At 42.9% G+C, this 21,465-nt stretch overlaps 1 protein-coding gene across 6 annotated transcripts in view; it reads right to left on the reverse strand.

Moving 5' to 3' along the window:
• Positions 1-2,052: 2,052 nt before the first annotated feature.
• Positions 2,053-21,465, reverse strand: part of ACSBG1 (acyl-CoA synthetase bubblegum family member 1) — a 722,575-nt gene continuing 703,162 nt past the window's right edge. For all 6 annotated transcript variants that reach the window (XM_078685209.1, XM_078685211.1, XM_078685213.1 and 3 more), the window contains 2 exons: positions 5,438-5,684; positions 2,053-3,283 (listed from right to left, as the gene is read on the reverse strand). In XM_078685209.1, coding sequence (XP_078541335.1) covers positions 3,207-3,283; positions 5,438-5,684 — 324 coding nt within the window. In that variant the 3' untranslated portion in view covers positions 2,053-3,206. The remainder of the gene's footprint in view (positions 3,284-5,437; positions 5,685-21,465) is intronic.

Consider the following 21,465-nt stretch of genomic DNA (forward strand, 5'->3'; position numbering starts at 1 on the left):
GGCGCAGACGGGCAGGACTCTGGCATGACTCAGGCGTCGCGAAGGCGCGCCCGCTGCGCGATACCGCTGCGCGTTGAGGGGAGCTTTAAATAGGCGTCCTTCCACTCAGCCGGAGCGCTAGACCGCTCGTCAATGTCACCCACTGAGAGTGCACACCACTCCAAAATGGCGCCCAAAGAAAATCCCACCCCAGGAACCGGACCCGCTGAACAGCGGTGGGAAGCCGATTACAGTGCAGGTAAGGGGGGTACAGTGAGTCCCATTAAAAACAGGGGAAAATGCAACTAAAAATAACACAGATAGTCAAAAGGTCGGATTAAAAATAGTAACGCGGCACTTAAGGCGCAGAGCGTGATGCAGCGCGCGAGTACCTTCTCAAGGCAGTCCACAGGGCAGGTCGCCTTAAATAGGCGTCCCTCCATCAGCCGGAGCGCTAGACCGCTCGTCAATGTCACCCACTGAGAGTGCACACCACTCCAAGATGGCGCCCAAAGAAAATCCCACCCCAGGAACCGGACCCGCTGAACAGCGGTGGGAAGCCGATTATAGTGCAGGTAAGGGGGGTACAGTGAGTCCCATTAAAAACAGGGGAAAATGCAACTAAAAATAACACAGATAGTCAAAAGGTCGGATTAAAAATAGTAACGCGACACTTAAGGCGCAGAGCGTGATGCAGCGCGCGAGTACCATCTATCATTCTGTTGAAGAATCATAGATGGGTTCAACTAGTATGTACATTTGGGGGCAGATGTACAAGCCCCTTGCGCCTCTTTTACGCTGCCATTGCGTCACAGCGGCGGCAGAAAAGACGCGCCATGCTGTGGGGTATTTACAACGTGACGCATCTGTGAGATGCATCACATTGAAAAGCCCTGCACCAGAAGTAGGCATTCAGGCGCAGGGGGGGCTTTCCGGCACAGGAACGCCTCCTAAAAGTGGCTGAGTGAAATCAACAAGATTTCACTCAGTCACTTTTAAGCCCATGCTGCTTCAAAACCCTGCTCCTGCTTGAAGTAGGCGTAAGCATTGACGCAGCATTTAAAAGATAGGGCGCCCCAGAGCCTTGCAGGAGCTGCGTCACACTTGCAACGCAACTCCAGCAATGTGCCACCTTTACGGCACATATGCATCACGCATCTGTCCGTTTTTGCCCCATGGTGCGCCACATTGTAAAGGCGGCGCATCCATGGTGGAGGAGCCCTGACGCACAATAACTAGCACATCCCTGCTGGTATGCAGGGATGCGCCAGTTATTGTAAATCTGCCCGGGGCTTCATAGACACATATTTAATCTGAGCTAGTTTTATATTGTGTAACCACAGAAATGTAGTTATTTTCATTCGTTTTAAATTCATTTGTCTTAAAAGCAGCGGTGTGAAGCTGGATGGGAGACATTAGTTTCAATAGATCAACAGCCCTGATTGTTATCTTTATTTTCACATATGTAGTTCTTTTTGTTATTTACTTGTTTACTTGACATGAACATAGGCTTGCCTTTGCCACGCTTGGAGGTCCAACCACCTTCTCGCCAGAGAAGAGTTGGGAGAGACGGAGCAGAATGGTCTACGCCCCAAAGTTTTAACCGGCCACTGGGGACTTTCATGGTCTAACAGGTTCTTGGCCCCCAGGAGACTTACCACGCTGATAGGTTCATTATTGTTTCCTGTCTGACAAATAGGCATTTCAAATCAAACACACTGACAACTGAAGCTGACAGAAGCAAGTCCAGGGTTCCACAATCTGCTACTTTATGTTTTTGTTAATTCGTGTTAAATGTCAGTGCCCTTTGTGTTTCTAATCGGGGCCCATATGTTCTTTTCATTTTACCTCTCTTTTGCTTTTAACAATAAGGCAGACCTGTACTATTGTTGTGTAGTCTGCACAATACTGTATATCGATTTATATATAAAAAATAATTAAGCCTTTAAGTGGGCAGCATGTCTATTAACACCTGGACTCCAGTTTACCCAACAAAGGCAGGCAAACAGGTCAACTGAGCCTGTTTTTTCTTTATTTCAAAATAAGCTGTAAAAAGTTGCACACCCCGCCGAATCAGGCTATATACTTTTTACTTTATGAAAAAATAACTAGTACAATCAAGACAAATAACATACCATTTTCATACATGTAGGACATAATTTATCAATGTGTTATGATACTTAAGTGTAATACAAATGTAAACAGCAAAACGGGAATACAGTGTATTTATAGTGGGGTACATTGCTTAATTTGAGCCAGAGGTTTCCGGTGCTCATCACCGGTACTAAATGGTCAGCACCGACATTTACGACAGTTTGCCACCTGGTGGCGCCTTTGGTCCAATTTGGAGAGCTGCACAAAAACAATTGTTTATTAACCCGTCCGTGCTCGCGTCGGCCGTTGGCCGACGTGAGCACTACCTTCTGGGTGCTGCACACGACCGTTGGCCGACGCAGCCCTGCCCACTCCATAGAACGCCCACACCGCTGTGGAATGTCCGCCGCGGTAAATGGGTTAATTCCGTATACTTTAACTTGACTAATACCTGCCATCCAAGCCGTTCTTATACCTTTGGAGGCCTGGAAAAGTCTAAAATGTCACAATTCTACGTGTGCGATTATCAGTAGTTGTGTTGTTTCTCTCATTGGCAGACTAGATGGGGCAATGAGTAATTCAAGCTGCAGTGGCCTGCTGACGAGAGCCCTGGCACTTACTTATTTACAAATTAAGTACTGGTGGGATCCCGCTAACAAGGATAGCTTCTTGAAATGTACTTGATCCACTCTCGTTCCCGTATATGAAATATGTAATTGCATTCATATGTTACCACAGTCCAGCTCTATAAGAGATGCACACTGACAAAACAGCAAGAAGCTACCTTAGACCAGAGTAGAATGGCACCAATATCAAGTGTGGTTAAACTCGTTATTGGCCAATCCGTACAAGGGATAATAACACATATTGAAAACACAGTTACAAAGAGTAGCTCGTATTTTCCTTGCCACAGATTCTTGTACCTTCTAGTAAACTCAATAAATTGTATTAGTCAAATACATATAGTGTTAATATATAACACATTTAAGTATTTACAGAACAGGTTCTTCATACAATTTCTATATGCAGTGTGACTGTTATGGTTTGAGATTTGGGGTTCCTCATTCATCGGAGGTTCTTCTCTGTCTGCAGTTGATGAAGGCGTAAAAGGCCTGAAGAAGGATGTTTGTTACTTAAGCTTCGTAAAACAGTTCCACTTCATCTTTATACTTTTCCAGAACCTCTGGCCGTCTGAGTTTCATTGTTGGGCCTGCAGACAAAACAAAATAGGATTCTTCACGTATTTTGTAACTGCTGATCTGAGACACAAGCTCTTTTCTAGCAATTTACAGAATGTCGCAACTTATTTTGTCACTATTCAGAGCATTGAATAGCAGTTAATGCCCTGGAGGGTACTAACTGCCATCCCCACAGTTATGGGCCTGAGCAAAATGCAGATGACAGCAAGGGCAATTAGCAACTATTAATTTTAAACTTTTAAGTGGGCAACATGGCTATTAGCACCTGGGCCTTAAAGTTTACCCAACAAAGGCAGGCAAACAAGTCAACTATGCCCATTTGCTCTGTTTTTTGCTTCACTCTCTCAACGAATTTAGGATGCAAGCGTGCAACAGTTATTAGTGCCAGCATTCAGATTGGGTAAACCAATCTCAGCATTCCATACAGGGTGCTAATGTTTTTTACTTTCACTTTTCCTTTTCTAGAATAACTACTGCCAATTTGTGCCCAATGACATAATTTCACTATTGGATATGGACAGACTCAGACCTTTAGAGAAAACACATACAAAATACACTCTGGAGTGACCTAATGGAGTGCCTGTCATCATTTTGTAAGCCATGAACAGTGTGTTAAACAGTAAATGATAAAAATACAGATAACTTCTCTTATTTACCGCTTGCTTCTGTGCTTTTGACAGTGCTGTAGTAATTTGTATACCACGTTACTATTACATCATTTAATGAACTAATTTCAAGTCCTGTTCCCTATTCTCTCCCCTTTTCCCCACTTCTGATGCAGTTAAAGCCAGAACTAGAGGCTTTGCTGCTGCTTGTTCTTTTAAGTGGGGCAATATTGGTTGTGAATGACTGAAAGAGTGAGACACTCCACATTTTAGTTGGAGGAACAGGGATTTAACATGCATGTGAGCATTATGATATGTTGTTACAAGTTACAGTAGAGATTCTTAACCTGTGGTCCGAGGACCCCTGCAGGGTGGTGGGCAAAGTGACATCTAATGAGAGGGTCTGCAACTGTTTGACAAAATTAATATTAAAATATATATTACAATTAAAATATAATATACATGTACTAATTAAATGATATTATAAGTAATAAATTAACATTCATGAAGTATATACAAATCCAGAAGGAAAATAGAAAATGTAAACATTTGTTCTATATTCGATTGTGCATTAAACAAAATATTTTAATATTTGAGCAGTATACTTGTTTTTGTATTTTTGCGTATTATCTTGAGGTTCAAATCATAAAAATTGCTTAGGCAAGGGATCTCCAGCTTCCATATTAACTGGCACCACTGTGCTATTTTGATATAATATTACTTATTTTTAAGTGGTGTAAAATGTCGCTCTATTTCTTTGTGCATGAGTCAGTGGGTGTGTTTTTGAAGTAAAAATTGAATTTCAGCTTTGGCATTGTGGACAACATAAGACAATTTATATTTTCTACAGACAGCTATAAATAACTAATGTAGTGCCAAGTACCATCTGGTTAGAAATAAGTATGCAATAATAAATTAAAAATAGGTCCATCTAGACATGTTATGGTATTATAACGGCCCCTCGCGGCGGGATGCCTGGCTTTCACCTTGTGGACACCCTGCCGGGGTTTCTCACAGGAGAATACCAGGACGGGTTCCCTAAGCAAGCGCCGGGACGCTCACGGGCAGCTGTGCGCTTTACAAGTCCAGCACATTTACATTTACATTATGCCTGACTAGCAAATTGTTAAACTACGTGGAACGTTTAATTTTTACATGGAAAAATCTGAAGTGAATTTTTCTTCTTTTTTCTGAAATTCTATATACAAACCTCTTAGAAGTTCTAGGAAAAAGTTACTCAACCTATTCTGTGGGGTAGGGGTTGTAATAGGAAATAGGAAAGACGAATCAAAAACGAAAATAGGTTAAAAAAAACTGAAATAAAAACATTAATATTAAATGTTTGGCATAACTGATACAAACGCCTGGTTGAAGCAGTTTTTAAAACATATATCATTGCTTTAACTTTCCACTCCAGTCTTCATTTTAAAAGTTGAAGCCTTTTCCAGTACTTAACCAAAATGTACATGGAATCACAGATGGATACTTATTTACATCATTGTAATATCATCAACACTATATGCCCATTTAAATTAAATTGCAGCTTAGTAGAGCACTTACCGAGTTCTCCACCAGTTATAGAAAAGTCCTTTTCCAAAACTGTCCATTTCTGTATTCTCTGGGCATGGGAGGTTGCCTTCGCATTTACTCGATTGATTCCATCTTGGATGGCCTGGTACACCGCCTCGTCCCGGCTCCCCACAATCTCTGACACTTTGGTCGCTTTGCTGCCCACTTCCAGGCAGAACTTCACTGCTTCTTGAGTCAGATTATCGGTGGGTTCGGAAGTTTCAAGGTCAACTGTGCTCTGTATTAGAAAAAAATGTTCAGAATTTTCTAGATGATGTCTTGCTGTATTAGATAAATGAAGGCGCTGAAGAAGTGAATTAAGTATTCCTGCCATTCCGATTAGTGTTTAATAGAACAGAGGAACTATCGCAAGAATGACATAGACAAAAAAACTCCAGAAGACTTATAAAACAAGCATTTGGAATGCAATATAGCCTTATCGCACGCCATAGTGGGCTATACCAGCTATTAAAGGCCCGATCCCGTGTTAAAGGCCTGAGCCGAAGGCAGGGACTTTAACAAGGGACAAGGACTTTAATAGCCAGTATAACCCTGCTACGAAGGGCTATTAGGCTATTAGAACATTCAGCCACTAGAGGGCAGAATGTTCTAACAAATAAAACAAAGGCCTCTCAAAGCTCGAGTTCCGAGAGGCCTTTGTAAAACATTGGAATGTTGCTCTGCGGGCCTTTACCAGCCCGTATAAGCACGGAGCTCTCCAGTGTCTGCATTGGAGCTCCCAACATTCCAATGTTCTAATAGGTCTTGCGTTTACAAGAGTTGGCTGTATTGGCATTGTGAATGATAATGCCTTTTATTAATGTGTTGACAAAACCTGCAAGCAGTGCAGATTTTGTAAACACATGAATAAAAGGCATTGTCATTTACAATGTCATTAGCTCAAACTCGAGAAAATGCGAGACCTTAAGCAATTGATGCACACCCGCTTTAGCTTGGGATGTTTAAAGCTAAAGCGCAGGTGTCGCAATTCCTTGAAAAGTAAAGAAATTATTTCTTTACTTTTCAAGCAATTGCAGCACCAGCGCTTTAGTTTTCAACATCCTAAGCTAAAGCGTGGAAGCCGTGATAGCTTCAAAAGTAAAGAAACTTTACATTGTTTCATCTATTTCCTTACTTTTTATCGCTAACTTTGTTTTATTGACTTTCAAGCATATGAGAAAATATATTGCATACATCGGGCATTCCCGTATCTCGTCTTCAGGATATCCCCCACTCCCCAATCTGACCAATCCAACTTAAACATATAGAAGCCACGGGATGTCCTTATGGTGTGATCAAGGGGGCAGTCACTGTCGATGTAATCTACGGGGTTGACCCCGTAAAGCATTGCAAAAAGTCTAACTACCCCAAAACACTCCCCTTCTCCCCTCCCTAGCCTCCCCTGAACCGGTGTGCTAGGAATACTCCCCTTAGGGCCCTACTTTAAGGGTCATCGTTGGGTAGTATCAGTCGTTGACTCCGCCTCCGTGAGCCAGAGGAGGCAAAGGTATTTTGCATAGGTCACCTCATTCAGGTTCAGGTTTTAATGTCTTTATTTCGATGATAAAATCATAAAAGACAAATTTGACAAAACATTCAGAAACAGTTCAAGAAAATCTCCACAATTTTACAAAATCTTTAAAAACAGACAATATCTGTATATTATGAAAATGTAAAAAATAGGGCAAAATATCCCCAATTAAAAACATTATTAAACTATGTATTCGAAAAACCAGACATTAAATAATGCTCATCATGAGAGTAGGATTAGCTTATGCAGGAAGAAGAAAATTTACACATAATGCATTGTGGTCAGGGGACAGTTGGTATCCTTCTAGCTCTTATTGCCCACGCCCACCCTAAATACTTGGCCAAACATATCACAGTTAGATCGGAGGTATTTATTTTTAAGGCCCGTATAGCTTCCGAGGCTTTTCTGCAGGACAGGCGTTTAAAAATGGGTTTTAGCCATTTGGATCGGGGTTCGCTGTATTGAGGACAAGCAAACAGGAAGTGACCCTCAGTTTCCTTACAGCCAGGGCAATATATACAAAAATTTGAAAAGGATTTATCCCAGGATGAGGTAAAGGAATTCAAGGGTAATGAGCCCACCCGAAATTGATGGTACAATTTTTTGTCCATTGGCCTAGTAATGAGGTCCCAGTATGTTTCACGGGCAGAATCCAGTTTAAAGCTTAAAAAACGACCCGTCAGACCCACAGAACTAGAAGCTTGAGCCAAGGACAGGCGTATTGAGGCCCAAAATAAACACTTAAATTCCTTTTTTGAGGGAAAATTGTTATTGCCTGGAGAAACCCATAGATGGCTAAGACCCATATCGCACAGGCTCGTTTTCACTGAGCGAAGCCATGGAATTCGTTCCGAACCCCCCATGGCCTTCACCTCGGCTAACTCCTATGCGAAAAGTACCAAATCCTCGGATGTCCATAGGCGCCTCCACAGAGACACCACTCTGTATCTAGCCATGTCCGTTATTGGTGGACAACCCATGTCGTGACAGAGTGGGATCAATGGGGTTGATTGGGGCAGCCCCACCAAATTACGAAGGAATCTGCTCTGTATTCTATATAAACTTGTAAGGTCCATGAAACCCCATAGCTCTGCCCCGTAAAGTGTGGCTGTATTAATTTTAACATCATAAATTTGTAGGGCAGGGGCGACCCTTTTCGTGATTGTTTTCTTTTGCTCGCGCAAGAGACATCCAGTCAATTGGGCGAGTTTTAATTGTTGGGTCTCTATTTGTGGTTTCCAGGATAATCGAGAATCCAGGGTAACCCCCAAGTACGTCATTTTGTCGACTTGTTCCAGGTTAACCCCGTTTAATTGAACACTACTACGTAATGGTTTTTTCCTGGAAAAAACCATAAACTTAGTTTTCCCCACGTTTATTTGGAGGCCATTTTTATTGCAGAATTCCTCAAAGTGATTTAAAGCCTGCTGTAACCCTCCCCTGGTCTTAGACAGGAGGAGGGTATCATCGGCGAAAATCAACATTGGGAATTTCGTCCCCGCCAAGGATGGTGCATCGGTGTTGATCAACCTAAAGAATTTGACTACCTGATCAATATAGAGTAGGAAGAGGGTAGGGGCGAGAACACACCCCTGTCGGACTCCTCGTGAGACCGGAAATGAGTCCGTAGTTTGCCCTTTGGCCCCCCATCTTACCCTAGCAAAATTGTCTTCATGTAGTCTAATGATCATTTCAACCAGTTCCCCCGGCGTACCTAAGTCCCTTAATACTTGCCATAGTTTTCCCCTCGGCACCAAATCAAAAGCTGATTTCAGGTCAATGAAAGCAGCAAAGATGGTGCCCCCTCCAAGTAAGACGACCTTCCAAAAAATCATGCAAAGCCGTAGAACCTGGTCAATGGTGCTTGTACCAAATCTGAAACCCGCCTGTAATGGGGACAGTATTCCTTCTAATTCCATCCACCCATGTACCCTCGCCAGGAGTATACGAGCAAAAACTTTTTGAAAGCAGTCGATTAAACTAATCGGGCGGTAGTTCCCTGGATTTGATCTGTCTCCCTTTTTGTATATTGGGAGGATTTCCGCCCCCTTCCATGTCTTCGGGATGCGGGCACCTCTCGCTATGGTGTTTGCTATGCATGTTAAATAGGGTACCCAAAGGCCTGTATTTGCTTTGAAAAGGTCTGCTGGGATTTCATCCAGTCCAGGAGCCTTCCCCCGCTTCGTTAAACCTAATGCGATCTCCGTTTCCATTTCTGTAAAGGTCATGATCACATTGCCAGTAGATATTGTGTGTTGCGGGTTCAGTGTGATCATTGGGTCAGCAACCTCTAGGCAGAATTGGGTGGAATAATGATTAATCCAATCTTCCCGGGATACATGGTTAGATGGAGTGCGGAAGTCACCATCCTTTCCACATCTGACAATGTCCCAGAATTTGGTCTGATTATTAGATTTACTGGCGTCCAAGAGGACCGCCCAGAAATCATCCTCCCATTCCCTCTTTGCATCCCATTGCACTCTTTTATACCTTTGCCTGGCCACCTTTACTGCACTCAGGTCTCTAGATTTGACTTTCTCTATTAGATGGCTATGGGCCTCTCTACACTCTCTATTATACCATTTAGCTCTTGAGGCAATTGGATTCCCGGTATTTGACTTACACGGTTTAGAGAGAAGGTTGTTAAGCTCAGAGAAACATTTATCGTGTATGCCCATAGTCTTATCTAAATAGGTATTACCCCTTTCAGCATCAACAGACCTCAAATTGTCTAAAGCATTCATCACCACATTTTCTATGTTAGCCTGTAACACTACATCGTTTGATATGGTTGACCATTTCAGTCTCCTCCGGTCATTTGATATGGTTACAGCCCCCTGACCCCTAGGAACAGATTCTGCTAAACTTGTCTGATCTTGCATTTTAATTTTCAGGGACAGTGGGTTGTGGTCGCTTTCCGGGCGCATAACAATTTCCATGTCAACAATTAGGCACCAGTATTCCATTTTTAAGAAAATATAGTCAATACGACTCTTTCTAACACCATTGTCGAAGGTGAAGTTGGCTCCGATGTCCGATTTGGTACGGCCGTTTACGGCCCTTAGTCCCCAAGTAAGGCAAAAGGCGGACCAATTCAAAGCAGCCTCCGTTACTTTAACTAGGCTTTTGTTTGAAAGATCGGGGATTTTCCAAGTCACGTCTTCTGCAAGCCCCCAGTTATCCTCCGGCAGGTACAGTGGCTCAATTGTACAGTTAATGTCACCTGCTAACATTATGAATGTCCCTTTGTTCCAACCTGATAGTAAGGTGTCTTGGGGCATCGTCCACCCGGGAGGCCTCTAGAGTATATGTTGATAATAAGCATATCCTGCCCCCCTGCTTTACTCAACCTTATGGCCAGTATATCAGGGTTGTCCACAAAAATTTCAGAAACAGAGTAACACCAAGCCTGTTTAACCCATATGGACAGCCCCCCTGACGCCCGCCCTTTAGTACCTTTTATTGCTGGTTTAAAAAAGTTTACATAACCAACCATAAAAAACGGGGCAGTGGCCCAAGTTTCTTGCAGAAGCACGACCTGATAATTACCTATGAACTCCAACCAGTCCTCAGAAACCAGACGTGTCTTAACTCCAGCAACATTCCAAGACACCATATATGAAGATAACATGTCCAATTCTACAGAAATGTTACTAACTGTCGGGGGGAAAGGGGACTCGATAGACATGCACTTGTTAGCCTAATTTCTTCTACATTAGAGATGGAGACCTCTTCCCCAAATAGTTCCCCCTGTATTCTAATTTTGTTATAGGGCGAAATCTGTTGCACCCTTGTGAGGTCCGAGGTGGGGATGGATGGAGTAGACGCTCCTTCCCCAATCCTTGTTACTGGAATTGGTAACTGGGTCGGTGCACATAGTCAGTCAACCCATTCCAAATCTGACAGTGCCTCGAAATGATTAAAGAGTGGGGGGGTAGTATGGGGGGTAGGGGGTTAAGTGCTCTCGAGGCCTCCCCCCTCGAAATTTCCAGTGGTTGGAGCCCATTGAATAATTGTGGTGCATGTGGGGGTAAAAATAACCAAGGTGCAGGGTCTGAACATCACCTAAATGGGCAAATCTAGCTTTCCTCTGAATTCTTTCCACCACCCAAGGGTCTTTAAAAGAAATCAAAATACAATCCCCTTCCAGATCTTTTTCACCCTTTCCTACCCAGTCAACTCTCCTTACATAAAGGATTTCAGTGGGGGATGATGGGGGGAGAGGACGGTGTTTATTTAGCCAAAATGTGACCTTGTTCCGTAGGTCCCCTTGTGACTCTTTGGTGCCCTCTCTTAGGGGGGCCACCCCAGTTAAAACGATAGTGTATTGTGCCGCTTCTGGAGGTAAATTAGCTCTGGGAGGGTGTCGTATGTTGCTATTAACAGTCCTATGATGCCTTTCTGGGTGGGGGGTTTTCTTCTCTTTACCCAATAATGGTGTTGGCACTGTGGTATTATTAATTTGTTGTGACGGGCCATTCACTAAGTGTTGTTTTACTGGCACGTTTTTAGGAACCAATGGGTGTTTGGCTTTCGATGTTTCATGGTTATATGCTCTACTGGCAGTGATCGATGTAGGTGCTGCCGATTTTGCCCCCGGATTTTGCTTCTTAATATTGTGGCTGGTTGATGTCCCTACGGGTAATATTGTGGCTGTCCCCCCTTTTTGGTTGACACCCCCTGCGGAATTAGGACCCCCTGTCCTGGGACTGGAAGATGTAAGTTTGTGCAGAAGGTCCATGTTGATATTAGCTGCCGCTTCCAAGACATCTATTTTAGCGGACATTATCCTTGTTATTTCAAGGACCGGGAGCAATAAGGTTTGAAACATTGTTTCCATCTTGGCCAACAAGACATCGTCGCTGCTAAAACACGTTGGACAAGGGTTAGAGGACCCAGAATGAGCTAGTGAGGGGCAATACACTATTGGGAGTTCGGGATTGATCTGTGAGTGAGAGGGGCTAGTCCTATTGACGTAGTCTATTTTGGGTTGTTTTTGTTCCTTGTCTCCCTGTGGACTTGAGGCATGTTTTCTTTTCCGAGAGATGTAATTGGTGGTGACTTGTTGCGAAGCTGGCATACTGGGTAAAGTGGGGACATTTGATGGAGGGGTGCCACCCGTGCTACTCTCGTCATCCTCAAAATTTTGACTATCAACTTCTAAGCTGGACAAGTTGATATCAGAATTCAATTCCATATTTACATTGGCCGTGGCTATTGTAGCACCATCCCCATCAACGTGAACTATTACTTCTGATTCTGAGGTTGAAATGCAGTTAAACGCTGCATTCGTTATGGGGCTTTTAGCACGGGCCAGGGCACCTATAGAGGAACGCTTCCCAGTAACTAAATCCAGGGACAGTCTATGTTCTACCTGTTCTATTTCTTTTTCTAGAATTCCTGTAGCTCTAGAGATAAATGCATCGAGGGGACCTGAGACAACACCCTTTGAGGTTTGTATATGCACTAGGCGCTGTTTACCAGATCTTAGTGACATGTTTAAAAAGATGTTGTTAGGACTTATAAATAGACCACTGAATATGGCTAGGTGGGGTATTACAGGATATAAAACGAACCAGGACTCCGGGCCCAACCCAACCTCGTCCGACCACGGACGGCCACAGACGGTCCCGCCCTTGTCCCGGGCTTCTCCCGCGCGCTCCCGCGCAGCGGGGACAATGCTTCCCTTTTATTGCAGTGTAATTGGTCAAAAGGGGCGTAGCCGGCAGGGAGAGCAGCCTAGGTGGACACGGGCGCGCGGGGACTCCTGGAGCTTGGAGTCCACCGCTTCACGCTCGCAGCCCTGCCGGTCTCAGAAGAGCAAACAAACCCCTCCCAAAGTCCAGATAACCGCTCCTAGCCGCGAAGCGGGACCCGCGAAGCGGGTCCAGCGAGGCGTTGCGGCTGAAGCAGGCAGGCAACAACAGGCTCCCTCGGCTCCCTCCTCGGTTCTTTAATCCGTTAGTCCGTCGATATCAGGCAAGTGATTTAACAAGGAATCCACAGATTACAGGGCAGGACGCCGCTTTATCCTTCCAGGTGGGGGCGGAGCCGGCAGGGAGAGCAGCCCAGGTGGACACGGGCGCGCGGGGACTCCTGGAGCTTGGAGTCCACCGCTTCACGCTCGCAGCCCTGCCGGTCTCAGAAGAGCAAACAAACCCCTCCCAAAGTCCAGATAACCGCTCCTAGCCGCGAAGCGGGACCCGCGAAGCGGGTCCGGCGAGGCGTTGCGGCTGAAGCAGGCAGGCAACAACAGGCTCCCTCGGCTCCCTCCTCGGTTCTTTAATCCGTTAGTCCGTCGATATCAGGCAAGTGATTTAACAAGGAATCCGTGTTCCAGTGCTAGCAGGGGCAATATGGCATGCCAGGTAGCCCCGAATGATTCTGCTGAGTTCGTGAGAGAGGCTTGAATTCGTTCCATGCCTAGGATATACCATAATTTGTGCAACCAACCTGTGTGTGTCGGTCGGGTCCGTGTGCCCCATAGGGAGAGGATGTTTTGGACAGCCGCTCCTAGCGCTAGGCCCATCTGTTTCCCCCTGATGGACTTCACCGTGTATGTGATTGGGTTAGGGAGCCCCAGTGTAGGCAGGGAAGCGTGGGATTTCAGTCTAGAATTGTCTGTCGATGTCGTCTAGGATGGCGGCCCAGTACCCTGTCAATTCCTTGCAGTCCCAAAGTAAGTGGGTTAGAGTGCCCTTCTCGTCACAGCCTAGCCAACATTTTGGATTGGGTTCCCTTTGTTCAGTCTTGCCGATGTCAGGTACCAGTATGTGGCCACCTTGACCGCTGATTCCCTACTGGCCGTGTTACGGGTCGGGTGATTGGCCCTGAAGTAGATATCACGCCAAGAAAAAGGGTTGAGGCAAAGAAAATGCACCTGCTTTCACCTGTGGCTTGAAAGTAGTGGGGATGGTGCTTGAGAATCCAAGGAACACAACCCTTTCTGTTCCTTCAAGCAGGCAGGCAACAACAGGCTCCCTCGGCTCCCTCCTCGGTTCTTTAATCCGTTAGTCCGTCGATATCAGGCAAGTGATTTAACAAGGAATCCGTGTTCCAGTGCTAGCAGGGGCAATATGGCATGCCAGGTAGCCCCGAATGATTCTGCTGAGTTCGTGAGAGAGGCTTGAATTCGTTCCATGCCTAGGATATACCATAATTTGTGCAACCAACCTGTGTGTGTCGGTCGGGTCCGTGTGCCCCATAGGGAGAGGATGTTTTGGACAGCCGCTCCTAGCGCTAGGCCCATCTGTTTCCCCCTGATGGACTTCACCGTGTATGTGATTGGGTTAGGGAGCCCCAGTGTAGGCAGGGAAGCGTGGGATTTCGGTCTAGAATTGTCTGTCGATGTCGTCTAGGATGGCGGCCCAGTACCCTGTCAATTCCTTGCAGTCCCAAAGTAAGTGGGTTAGAGTGCCCTTCTCGTCACAGCCTAGCCAACATTTTGGACTGGGTTCCCTTTGTTCAGTCTTGCCGATGTCAGGTACCAGTATGTGGCCACCTTGACCGCTGATTCCCTACTGGCCGTGTTACGGGTCGGGTGATTGGCCCTGAAGTAGATATCACGCCAAGAAAAAGGGTTGAGGCAAAGAAAATGCACCTGCTTTCACCTGTGGCTTGAAAGTAGTGGGGATGGTGCTTGAGAATCCAAGGAACACAACCCTTTCTGTTCCTTCAAGGGCGAAGCCCAAAAATTGCAATGAGCGATAAGGAATCAGCACCCATCCAAAAGTGTTTTCTTAAATAATTTCAAAAGTCCATAACACAAGGCAAAGTATATAGTCTTGTAAAAATAAGTCCGGATTTCAGTGAAGTTTGCTTTTTCCAAAGTTCTGTATTGTGATAATACAAAGTCAGGAAAAAATCCAAGATCACATTTGGATTCTCTTCTTAGCCGACGCGTTTCATCTCACACATTGAGACTTCTTCAGGGCTAAGGGTGAAACATAAAACAATTATACACTAATTAACATCTATACAAAAACATAAGTTAAAAACATAAGATAAGCCATATAATATCCAGGCTTTTTTATGTTTACTAAATAAATCCAAGTTGGTTGACATAGCCATTGGGGAAAATTCTTGACTGATTGTTTGATTCTTGAGGAGGTCGACAGAACAGAAGGAAGCACTGTTCTTCACACATTTAAAAATATCAATTATTTTGGTTCTTACACGCACATTTTCTTGATACGGTCAGATAACATGTAGATGTTTAATACTCAAAATCACATAAAGGAGAAATTTCATCAAGCATTAATAAATTCGTACCTCAAATATTGGGTGATAATCACCAGCCAATGCACCTTGGTAATGTTTCCTAAATGCGGCAAGATAGACTAAGTTCTACAAAGACACATAATATCACATTAATTCTGACAGACAGTTTGTTGAGAAATCTACTTCATCACATTAAGACTTATTCCTTATTGATAACCTCCAAACCTAAATTTCTAGAGATTTACAATTGAGCATGTTTGTGGGCTTTTGATTTTACTGATATGTCTTATTAACTTCTTTTTGAATTTGTATATGAGGCCAAACTTAGTATAGATGATTCTCATTAGTTTGGGCTCATTATTTTCTTCAAAAAAGACATATATTTATTACCTTTATATCGTGATGAAAAACTCGCAAGATTGTAATTCATACAGGTTCAGTTACCCCTGTCTCTAGTCTGTTTGGGCCTGTGATTGCTGTGAATAAATAAAATCATTCTATTATCTGCAATGAATATGTATACAAATTGCCAGGAATAAAATTATAAACTCAAAAACCAAGGACTTGTTTCTTATTTATGGAAGAATACCTGTTTTTTTCGTGCTTGGTCTTGTTATACTGTAGATGGAAAATAAAATGACAAAAAGAAAGAGAAATTCAATGACTAGGTCTGTATTCCTATTCTTCCGTATAGTAACAATTCTGTTCACTGGTTTAGCCTGGCTTTGTCTCTGCACGGTTCACATGTACCAGTTGCTAAGAGTTCTATGTCCTGGTCTTTAAATCTTACTAGCTATTGACCTCAACAGATCATAGTATGGGAGTATTGTTTGGCAATTTAGCAAATCTGTGTATATATAGTGACAGTGAAATTAGATACACTTACATGTTATAACAAACATAAATCATCCCTAGTATTTGCATGCAATACCCTCAATAGATGGCAAGTAGCTAAAACTACGTATTCTAATACTGTGGAATAGCCCACTATTTGGATAAAAGGGAATTGGGGTCACTAGATGAAAACATAAGGTGCTCTTGATGTTGTTAATGGTAAGTGGACATCAGAATCAGTACCACTAGTGCAAGCATTTTAAACTTAATACTTGTACAGCCTTATTTTGAAATACTATGGGATATTTTACTGATAAAAATTAAAGTGAGAAAACAAAACAAAATCAAGTTGTTAAGGGGCCAAAAGTTCTAAGAAAAAGCCTGTCTATTGACTTACCAAAGAAAGGCATGGTAGCCAGCTCAGCGCAACGCATCACACGCAGGGCAGCATCTCAATGCTGATGTCTCAATCCTCCTTGTTTATATACCCCATGCTTTCTTAAATTAAATGCACCTGGATTTAATTGTAAACCGGGTGGCGCCATAGTTTGCCGTTTTGTGTACCAAAAGGACGGCGGCCATCTTGTAACGTCTAAGAACAGTTACAGCGAGTGTGTACCACTGTTTACACTTGCTTTGTAAAAGTAAAAAAAGGCTCAGAACTCGCTTTAAGTTTAAGAAATAGTTAGTGTTATATGAAAAATAATTTTTTAAACATCAAGCTGAAAAAATAAAAAGTTCGTGTATTTTGAATATTATATAATTCTAGCAATTAAATATTCTGATAATTAATTATGTCTATGGACAATAAAGATTACAAGAGATTTCCTGTTAATCCTTGGAAATCTCGGATCGTATTTGTGCAAGCCGGGTGGCATCAAAATTTCCCATGTTATACATCAAAAAGGACGGCAACCATCTTGTAATGTCTGAACACAATTACAGCAAATATATACCCACGTTTATACATACTTTGCAAAATAGAAAGACGGCCAAAAGTTGTTTTAGGTTTAAAAAATGTTGGACATTATCAGAAAATAATAATTCTAACATCGATCTAGAAAAATAAAAGTTCGTATTTTTTATAATTCTAGCACTTCAGATAAGCTAATGTTTAATTATAAATACGAACGATTCAAGGTTTTATTAGAGATTTCATATTGATAACAAGAAATCTCGTATCGTATTTGTGCACATTCTCGCTATCTTGTAAGGGCACTGGCATGTGCAATGTTTTAGCTTTCTAAAACGGCGGCCATATTTCAGTATGGTTTTCGTCTAGTTAGTCCCATACGTAAAAGGCTAAATATAGGAATACTTATAGCAAAGTGTTAGAATAAAAAGTAATACTATCTAGAGTCATGAAAATAATGTATGTTCTATCCAATAATGTAATTTCGAAAAATAAAAAAACAAAAAAACAAAAAAACTTTTTGGATGATGGTGGCATCCCGTATTTTAATCATAACAATTTAGCTTAAGAGTTTATTTAAAAGCATATTCATTATTCTTAGTTTATCAAAGGACCTCGTGATAGCCAACGCTTATCGTTATCCTAAGTGAGGGAGTAGCGAGTTAGGCGTGTTAGCTTTTTTTTAAAAACGGCGGCCATATTTGAGTGTCCTTATCGTCTGATTAATCTTGAAAGTCAAAAAAGACTGGATATATAAAAGGGTCAATGCTTTGTATGTGCCTAATTAATTTAAAAGAAAGGTTGAATGTCATCAAGAGGAAACTGAAAATAGAAGTAATTGTAATAAGACTAGGTTGTGTCTAAATAGAATATTTTCTATTTCTATCACTGGCTTCTCGGAGTTATATAGAATATATCCCGAGAAAATCCTGTGGCGGAGTGAAGGTATTGCATGCATCACAGTTTATAGGCATCATAAATCAAGGCATGAGACAGATAAACCTTCTAAATCACATCATCTGTAATAAAAATAGAAAATGTTGCACTAGAGCATTTCTGTCCGAAGCTGTTCTTCCTAGAGAAAAGAGAGTTCATTCTTAGAGAGTAAATAGGACTTCTAAACATTATAAAAAATGATGGAATTCAGTGTTTTGGTTGAGTCCCTGTTGTGTACTCCTCAAACGACAAATCCATTTGCTTTCCAGTTGTCTAAGGGCAAGTTCCCTGTTTCCTCCTCTTGCTCCTGCCCTTAAATGATCAATTGCATGTAATTCGATATTTCTCTCCTTCGGATGTTCTTTAGAGATATGGGTTGCCGTTGGATACTTTGTGTCTACATTGTTGATCGCTCTAACATGTTCCTGTAGGCGAGTCTTTAGACAATGAATGCTACTCCCAACATACGTTTGACCACAAGCACATAGACCTAGTCATTGAATTTCTCTTTCTTTTTGTCATTTTATTTTCCATCTACAGTATAACAAGACCAAGCACGAAAAAAACAGGTATTCTTCCATAAATAAGAAACAAGTCCTTGGTTTTTGAGTTTATAATTTTATTCCTGGCAATTTGTATACATATTCATTGCAGATAATAGAATGATTTTATTTATTCACAGCAATCACAAGCCCAAACAGACTAGAGACAGGGGTAACTGAACCTGTATGAATTACAATCTTGCGAGTTTTTCATCACGATATAAAGGTAATAAATGTATGTCTTTTTTGAAGAAAATAATGAGCCCAAACTAATGAGAATCATCTATACTAAGTTTGGCCTCATATACAAATTCAAAAAGAAGTTAATAAGACATATCAGTAAAATCAAAAGCCCACAAACATGCTCAATTGTAAATCTCTAGAAAGTTAGGTTTGGAGGTTATCAATAAGGAATAAGTCTTAATGTGATGAAGTAGATTTCTCAACAAACTGTCTGTCAGAATTAATGTGATATTATATGTCTTTTTAGAACTTAGTCTATCTTGCCGCATTTAAGAAACATTACCAAGGTGCATTGGCTGGTGATTATCACCCAATATTTGAGGTCCGAATTTATTAATGCTTGATGAAATTTCTCCTTCATGTGATTTTGAGTACTAAACATCTACATGTTATCTGACCGTATCAAGAAAATGTGCGTGTAAGAACCAAAATAATTGATATTTTTAAATGTGTGAAGAACAGTGCTTCCTTCTGTTCTGTCGATCTCCTCAAGAATCAAACAATCAGTCAAGAATTTTCCCGAATGGCTATGTCAACCAACTTGGATTTATTTAGTAAACATAAAAAAGCCTGGATATTATATGTCTTATCTTATGTTTTTAACTTATGTTTTTGTATAGATGTAAATTAGTGTATAATTGTTTTATGTTTCACCCTTAGCCCTGAAGAAGTCTCAATGTGTGAGACGAAACGCGTCGGCTAAGAAGGGAATCCAAATGTGATCTTGGATTTTTTCCTGACTTTGTATTATCACAATAAAGAACTTTGGATAAAGCAAACTTCACTGAAATCCGGACTTATTTTTACAAGACTATATACTTTGCCTTGTGTTATGGACTTTTGAAATTATTTAAGACAACACTTTTGGATGGGTGCTGATTCCTTATCGCTCATAGATATCACGCCACTCTTTCTCTGTCAGGTCCCTCCCCAGTTCCCACGCCCAGCGTTTTAGCCCCGCTGAGGGCGAGGATAGGGCCGGCGGACGAAGCATATTGAATAGTTCAGAGATCATTTTCTGTTCGGAGTGTTTTGTTATGAGCCATTTCTTGTATTTCGTGAGCTTCCTGCTCACTAGCGGCCGCACGTCGGGGTGGAGGAGCCAATGACGGAGTTTGAAGTACTGAAATTGGTTCGGTTCCGTTATTGCATAGGATTGTTTCACTTCCGAGAACGGGAGAAACCCCTCCAGATCAAAGAGATGTCCCACCGACTTACAGTCAGCGACATGCCACTGCGAGAACGCTCCTCCAGCCCTGGTGTAAACTCTGGGTTATCAAATAGGGATGTTAATGGTGAGGGGAAAGATGTGAGTCCCTGTTTGACGGCAATTGCGTCCCAGACTCGTAGCAATATATTTGTGATAGGTGAGCCCTTGAGATTTGGTGGTCAATCCGGCCTCTTCAAGAATGGCACCTTCCACAAAGAGAGATTTGCTAGCGCTCGGTCCTGGAACAGCCACCTTTTTTCAGACTCAGGTCTGCTCCACTCCACCAGACACCTAAGTTGTGTCACACTGAAGTACTCCAGAACATTTAGGATACCAAACCCTCCCCGTCCGGAGGTCTGTGGGAAAGATCTCTACGCATACGAGGATGCGCCCCTGCCCAGATGAACTGTTGCACTGCAATCTGTATTTTGTGGAGGGTCCCCGGTGGGGGCCAGGCTGGTAGGGTCTGAAACACATATAGTGCTATGGGTAAGATGGACATTTTTATAGCTGCAATACGACCAAGAAGCGTCAATGAGTGTTTTTGCCATAGTCGGAGGTCTTTCTTGATTTGGGAGAGGAGTTTGGCATAATTATGTGTGACTGTCCGTGCACTAGAAGAGGCTAAATCTATCCCCAGGTAAGTGATTGTGTCCCGGATCTGGAGCTCTCCATAGGACGTTTGTCCTTCCCCGGCTAAGTCCTCACTTTGGCCTATGCACAGGCCCAAAGATTACCCCACAATTATCCTAAAACCGGAGCCCTGGCCAAAGGAGGTTAGTTCATGGAGAAATGCTGGCACAGATCGCACAGGGGTGCCCAAGTTCGCCTGAATGTCATCGGCGTACAGGCTCACAGCATGCCTTTCTCCTCCAAATGGGATGCCTAAGAGGTCAGGATTGTCACTGATCCTTTGTGCTAGGGGCTCTACATAGAGCGAGAAGAGAAGGGGCGAGAGCGGGCATCCTTGTCTCGTCCCCCTCTGGATCTCAAAAGGCCGTGAGGTTATCCTATTTACCCTGATCGTTGCCTTGGGCCTATGATAACAGCTCACCACCCAGGCCCTGAATCGGTCACCAAGGCCAAAATGAGCTGATGTTTTGACTTGGAAGCCCCAGTCTACTCTGTCGAAAGTCTTTTCGGCATCGACCAACAACAGTAGGGCATCCATCTTTGTGCTGTGGGCTTTGTCGATAAGGTGCAGTATGCGTTTGGCGTTGTCGCTGCTCTTACGATTGGGGATGAAGCGGGACTGGTCCGGTTCGATGATACCGGGCATACATGGGCCCAATCTGGCCGCTAGGACCCTGTAAACAGCTTCAGATCCAAACTGAGTAGTGAAATTGGGCGGTATGAGCCACATTGGGTAGCGTCTTTCCTGGGTTTAGGGATGACCACTATGTCAGCGGGCAACATATTGGGGGGATCGTTCCAGAACCTTGAAAGGAGTTAAAAAGCCACGTCAAGATCAGGGCGAGAAGTGGGCAGAAGGACTTATAGAACCCAGCTGAAAAGCCATTAGGCCCGGCGATTTCAGAGGTTTGAGGCGAGAAATTGCCCCTATCACTTCTTCAATCCTAATAGGTGCAT

Source organism: Lissotriton helveticus, chromosome 3_2 (assembly GCF_964261635.1).
Source record: "Lissotriton helveticus chromosome 3_2, aLisHel1.1, whole genome shotgun sequence".
Taxonomy (NCBI): Eukaryota; Metazoa; Chordata; class Amphibia; order Caudata; family Salamandridae; genus Lissotriton; species Lissotriton helveticus.